This window comes from Trichechus manatus, unplaced genomic scaffold (genome assembly GCF_000243295.1).
Source record: "Trichechus manatus latirostris isolate Lorelei unplaced genomic scaffold, TriManLat1.0 scaffold00004, whole genome shotgun sequence".
NCBI classification, from domain to species: domain Eukaryota; kingdom Metazoa; phylum Chordata; class Mammalia; order Sirenia; family Trichechidae; genus Trichechus; species Trichechus manatus.
In genome coordinates, this window is record NW_004443940.1 from 12,911,592 (window position 1) to 12,917,537 (window position 5,946).

Consider the following 5,946-nt stretch of genomic DNA (forward strand, 5'->3'; position numbering starts at 1 on the left):
CAGCATTATAAAGGAGCTGAATCTTGACCTTTCTTATAAACTTGGGGAGCGTGAGGAACCTCCCAGCATTATAAAGGAGCTGAATCTTGACCTTTTTTATATAAGGAAATGCTTACTCCCTGGCTCAGGTCATGCATTCTGTGGGGCTATAATCTATGCCTTACTGGGTGTAGAAGATAAATTCTTACAGCAATCATGGAGGAACACTATGTCATGAATGCTCAGCCACTCACCTACATCAGGGTGAGGGGGGCACTGTCACCAAGTTCATTCACACCAGGGATCAGAGTGGTAGTGGTGGTGGTGGTGGTGGGGGATCTTGAAATGGGAAATGTTCAACCCAGAACTAAACTGTCTCTTCCACAGGCCCTTGGGATATCAATTTTTATTTGGGGGGCAGGGGGGCGACAAGAAAATAATGACATTGTTTTAAATTTGAGAATACTGGTTTTCTAGATAAAGGATACATAAACCTTAAAACTGGTTAACTTAAAAGCTTTAAATTGGTTCACTTGGTTATCCCTTCCTCAATGTTCTTCAGTCACATTTTTCTAAAGGTTTACTTCCTACAATGGCCAGCAGGATATCGCAGTTAATAAGAATCTGGCATGCATTTTAGTTTTAACAGAGAATAGCAAGTTCAAAGTCTGACAGATTTTTTAAATGGATGAAAGTATATGACTTTCAAGGCCAAGATTTCCCTGTTTAACTGTAGACAAGATTGCCCTGTTTAATAAAGTGGGAAGAGGAAGGGAAGAGGGTGGAGAGGTTGAAAGGAACACAGTCTCTGGTAGCAGAAATAACAACATATAGGGTATTCTTACCAAAAATTTCTGAGATCTTTGAAAAAATTTTCTCTCTCTATATATATAGACATAATTTAAATTATTCTAAATCCCCCAGATAAAATTTTAACAAACTCCATACAGGATACTCTTATCAAAAATTTCTGGGTTCTTTGAATATACATATATTTAAATTATTGTAAATCTCGAGATAAACTTTTAATAAATTCCACAGGAAGCACAACTCCTTCCAAGCTTTGAAAAGAGTTCTGGAAATTACAGCTGTTATTTGGTTATCAGAAGTGTTGAACACATGGTGATTTTTAAGGGGGGGTTTATGGCTAATGGGCATTAATGAAGTAAATTTGGTTTACTGAAACTGCATCTCTAATAAAAAGCAGGCCTTTCAAAAATGGTCAGTTCTGAGACTGCCTGCCTCCACTGTTGATGGGTAAACATTTATATTTTTAATTAAAGTATTAGAACATAGAGACTGTCTGTCAAAACTATTTTCCATGTGATTATTAAAAATATTTGATAACTCTGGAATCACTGATAGAGGTCAAATTTCACCATTTAAAAATATATTCTAACAGAAAGATAACTAAGCCAAACTACAGAGTATCTGAGAAATGGGAAAAACCCTTGAGTTCTGAAAGACTCCCCATGTCAGGTCAGCACTATAGCCCCTGTCTTATAAAATAACTGCTAGCAAGTTCTGAACTTCCCCTTTCACATCAGTGCCAAAGCTTGCTTTATTAATTTAGCAAAACACACTTTTAAAAGCTCTGGATATCAACTCTAAATAATTAGTAACTGATTTTAAAAATCAGTAGGAAAAAAAAAAAAGATTCTATATGCCTATATTCTAATTGTTCTCTGATGATTCCAAAACAATATTTACAATTTCATTATTTTTTGTTTTTTAAATAAGCAACTAGAGAAACTTGATTAAGATCTGCATTTTCAATTCCCAAGAAGTTTGATATGTGGCCGAATCTTATATTTTATTGTCTAAGGAAAAATACTCCCCAGATTCTATAAGCAAAGAGCACAGCAATTCAATCTGAATTCATAAGAATAAACTGTTATCCGATGGTTATATAAACCAGTAGTAATCACTCCCTAGCCTTTACTTCAGTCCAAAATTCTGACCATACATGGCCTTGGATATAAATCTAATTGAAATCAAGGGGTCAGACTGCATTCCCTGGTGAGATGTCTCACTGCCTAGGTAAGGGTCATTCCAAACAGGTCACAAAGGAAGTGGTCACATTCAAACATAACCAGCTCTTGCAGCATTTGTTTGCTTGGGTGCCATCTCCAGGTTTAATCATGGTCTCTCAGAGATCCTTGCACCATTGAAGATGTTACATTAACTATCAGTCAAGAATATGGACAATTGTTGATTGTTTCCCTAGAAACAATCTAACCATGGAAAGCAAATCAAGTTCATTAAGAGAACAGAACTTTTGGCAAAAATTAGGAGTTATGGCCATTTTTCAGGAATAATGCTGATTACCAGGAACAAAAAAAAAAAAGAGAGAAGAGAAGGAAAGCAAAGAAAAGAAAAGGAGGAATCCATTGGCTTGAAATTCTTAACTCTCATTTTTCTTCCCTAATCACCCTCTGGAATCAAGACACTTGTCTTCAACTGAGAATCCTCACCCTGCCACAACTTTCTTGTGAAACTTAGGAAAAACAAAATGTTAAGGTATTAAACCTGGACTATTAATATGGATAACTCCTCCCAAATAAGTGAACAATAATAAAAACAATAAATAAACTATACTTTTCTGGAAAAATAAACCAAAGTCCTCAGAAAGTTCTTCCAAACAAAATTTAAAAAATTAATACTATAACAAAATGCAACACAACTTAATTGTTTTTATACCATTTCGTAATACAAGTCAGTATTCACAGTTTTCTTAAAGGGCCTCAGTACCCACGCTCAGAATCAGTAGCTACCACCTTAAGGTAATGCTAAAGACGGGAGGCCAAGGAAAAACAATCAGGTAATTACCAGGTTCCTCCTTCATGCACTTTCTTATTCAAGAGCACAGCACATGTGTGCTGCACATATCCTGTGTTCCACTAACAACACGAGGACAATGGGGTGAACTAAGGACAGAGAGGCAGCAGGAATAAGTGAGTTTTAGGTTGAAGTGGGAACTTTCTGGCTTTTAGGAGTCTGCATTATGCCACCAACGCTACCCAAATACAGTTACTTATAGATAATTATTTATTACGGGGGAATGGAGGAGGATGAGGTTCTAAAGCAATGATGAAAAAATGAATGATTTTAGTTTACTGGCATGAAAGGAATAATTGAAAGGATGTAATAAAACATTTCCTAGCCAACTAAAATTTTAAGGGCAAAGAAAGAAAGGGCAGTAACATTGATGGAATGCTTCTGTGTGTCACGAACTATGCTTAGGACTTTAATATGTGATTTCCCTGACCATTACCCAAGTACTCTGCAGTGAGATTCACAGCTTTTAAGAAATTTAAGGCAATTTAGAAGGCTGTCGTGAAAGGGTTGTGGCATATTAATATTTTAAAATATGTTCCTCCAACACCAAAAAGGTAGGTTTTAACCCCAATAATTCCTCATTGCCATTATAAATAGATGTAACCAATTAGATTATCAAGCAAAGCACTGAATTTAATTTACATGTCAAGTATGAAATCCTGCCACCCATGCCAAGTCAGATCTTTTAACCTGTTTATAAATGTTCACTATGAAAAGTAAAAGACATTGACAATGTCCAGCTTTTTCAAATATAGAAAACTTGCCCTGAATCTAAAACTTCTGAAGGCAAAATTTCATCACTCTTGCTAATCTCACTTGAAGCTTCCAGATTTTTGTTCCAAAGGGAATAAAGGCAAAATTAGAACACACACATACACACATACACAAAACCACTGCTCATAAAGAAATGTGAGACACTTCCATTTCTCTTTCATTTTCAGTCCCCTCAATCCAAATAGAAGGGCTGCTTCCTTCAATGGCTTAAGACCAAGAGTGCATTACTGAATTATGATCACCACTGAATATATTTACAGGGTTATAATCACAACAGGCAACTTACATTCTGCAGTTTGTTTCACCTAAGTATAATCTAAAAGAGAAAGAAAAATATTTACCAAATTACCTGCTACTGCTGTTATTCTTCTTCGACTTGTTCCTCCGTTTTAAGGCATCTCTGTCCTTGTTATTGTACGGTAACATGGAGGCATAACCATGTTCAGCTTCTAGAAAACCGGAGGATCCAGTTAATGAATGAGCCCAGAGTATTCAGTACTCTCTCCCCTCCACAGTGTCTCCTTTTAAATTTATGTTTCCTTTAAGAGTATTGTGGAAATAATTAAACGCAGCAAAGTGGAATTCTGTGAACAGTGATTTTTTTTTTTTAATTGTGTGAATGCCCTCAGTTCGGAGGTGTACGGAGGATTCCAGCTGCTCTTTGTTGAAAGAGACACAGCAAGTCGCTCAGCTCGCCGAGCCCGGGTTTCCCTTTCGCAGCGTCCAGCAGGTTGGTGGGTGTGTTAAGTGGGACCTGCCTCAGGTGAAGCTGCGGGCCAAACACCGGGCGCCGGGGACAGCGGAGGCGCTCCCCCTCCGGCTGGGAGACCCGGGCGCCAGGACCACTCGGGGGCCGGCCGGGGCGAGCCCGGGTGAGGGAAAACAGGGGGTCTGGCTGAGGAGGCCGGGACACCCCACTCGCAAGGGGGTGGAGGACCCTTTCCACCTCCATTCATTGCTTTTGGACAGCGGCGGCCTCCCTCGGACCGCGCGTGGAGACAGCTAGAGGGGTTGGGAGCGCTCGCGGTCGCGCTCTCCGCGACTCCAACAACCCCCGGAGCGGCCGGGCGCCCAGGCCGCGGACCAGCCCCTCAGGGTCCCCGGCCCCGACTTGGCTGGACCTCTCCCCGTCCCCGTGCACCTCTCTCCCGCCGCTCCAGGAAGTCGGCTGCCTCCAGCAGCAACTGGATGTTCATCCGACCCGCCGTCGCCATTCTGCACCGGGGGCCGGAGCCACCGGACCAACTCCCACTGCCCACGGGCTCGCCGCCGCCGCCGGACACCCGCGCCCCTCTGTGGACCCCGTGAAGCAGGGCTGAAGGAGCTTCTCTGGCGACCACGCTCGCTGGGAGGGGGAAGAGGCTAGTGAGCTGGGCACCGCCGACACTGACAGAACCTGCAGCTGAGCAGCAGCCGCCACCGCCGCGGAGTGTTTATCCCCGACTCACCATCCCCCCGCCCCCAGCCCCTTCTCTTGACAGGCCTGCTTCGGCTGCGTTCCTCATTGGACACTCCAAAGAATGCCCCGCCCCTAGCCTGGTCCTATTGGGGGAGGACATCAAGGCCCCGCCCCCCAAAGTCCGCTTCTCTCGCTGGTTGGGCATGCTTGACAAGGCCCGGGCTCCACCCTCTCCCTCCAGTTGGTGACAGGATTCGCAACTCCGCCTCGTGCTCCTTCCCTGTTTTCCATTGGTTCTATACCGACAACCAGGCCCCCTTTTTTGCTTTGTTAGTATTGGCCAAGAGCTACAGAAGGCAAGCTACTTCGCCTGTTTTCTATTGGTGGAGCCTTCTGAAACCTCCCAATTACGATGATGTCACCTTTCTCCAGGCCCAGCGAGCCCTGACTGGCTGGAGGTGAGCGACCCGGCTCCTCCTCCCTGGGTCTGGTATTAGTTGGGAAGGAGGACCCCGGGAAGCTGGGCGGCGCTGATTCACTGGCCGTGGTGGAGCCCGGCTCCACCCGGCCCCGCCTTGGACCTGTTGCCGAGCCTAGTCCCCGAGGAAAACTTCCGGCAGCTTGTCTGGAGTCCCTCTAGTGGAAGGCGCACCGCGCCTCTCCTGGGCTTTTAGCCCAGCTCGGGTTCGGGGTTGGGAACGCTGGGTCTGGCGGCCGCGGCCACGGAGGTCCCGGTTTCCCGGGCCTCAGGTGGCCGAGGACCCCGCCGCAAATCCTCCTGAAGGGAGAGCAGCCGGTGGGTCCCAGGCCCCGACGGCGCCACGTGGCTGTAGAGCTTGTGGAAAAAAGCCCGGTTCGAGTTAAATGCTCACGGCCCAGCTTTTTTTCTCTCCTCAGAAAGCTGCGGTAGATAGCACCGAAGTCCTCTCCAAAGGCTTTTTTCTTCTTCCGGGAAG

General features: G+C 44.4%; 1 protein-coding gene across 1 annotated transcript in view; it reads right to left on the reverse strand.

The window, feature by feature from the left end:
• Positions 1–5,014, reverse strand: part of MXD1 (MAX dimerization protein 1) — a 30,394-nt gene extending 25,380 nt beyond the window's left edge. The window contains exons 1-2 of the mRNA XM_004369240.2: positions 4,733–5,014; positions 3,941–4,040 (exon numbers count right to left, since the gene is read on the reverse strand). Of these exons, the coding sequence (XP_004369297.1) occupies positions 3,941–4,040; positions 4,733–4,805 (173 nt within the window). The 5' untranslated portion in view covers positions 4,806–5,014. The remainder of the gene's footprint in view (positions 1–3,940; positions 4,041–4,732) is intronic.
• Between the last annotated feature and the right edge of the window lie 932 nt (positions 5,015–5,946).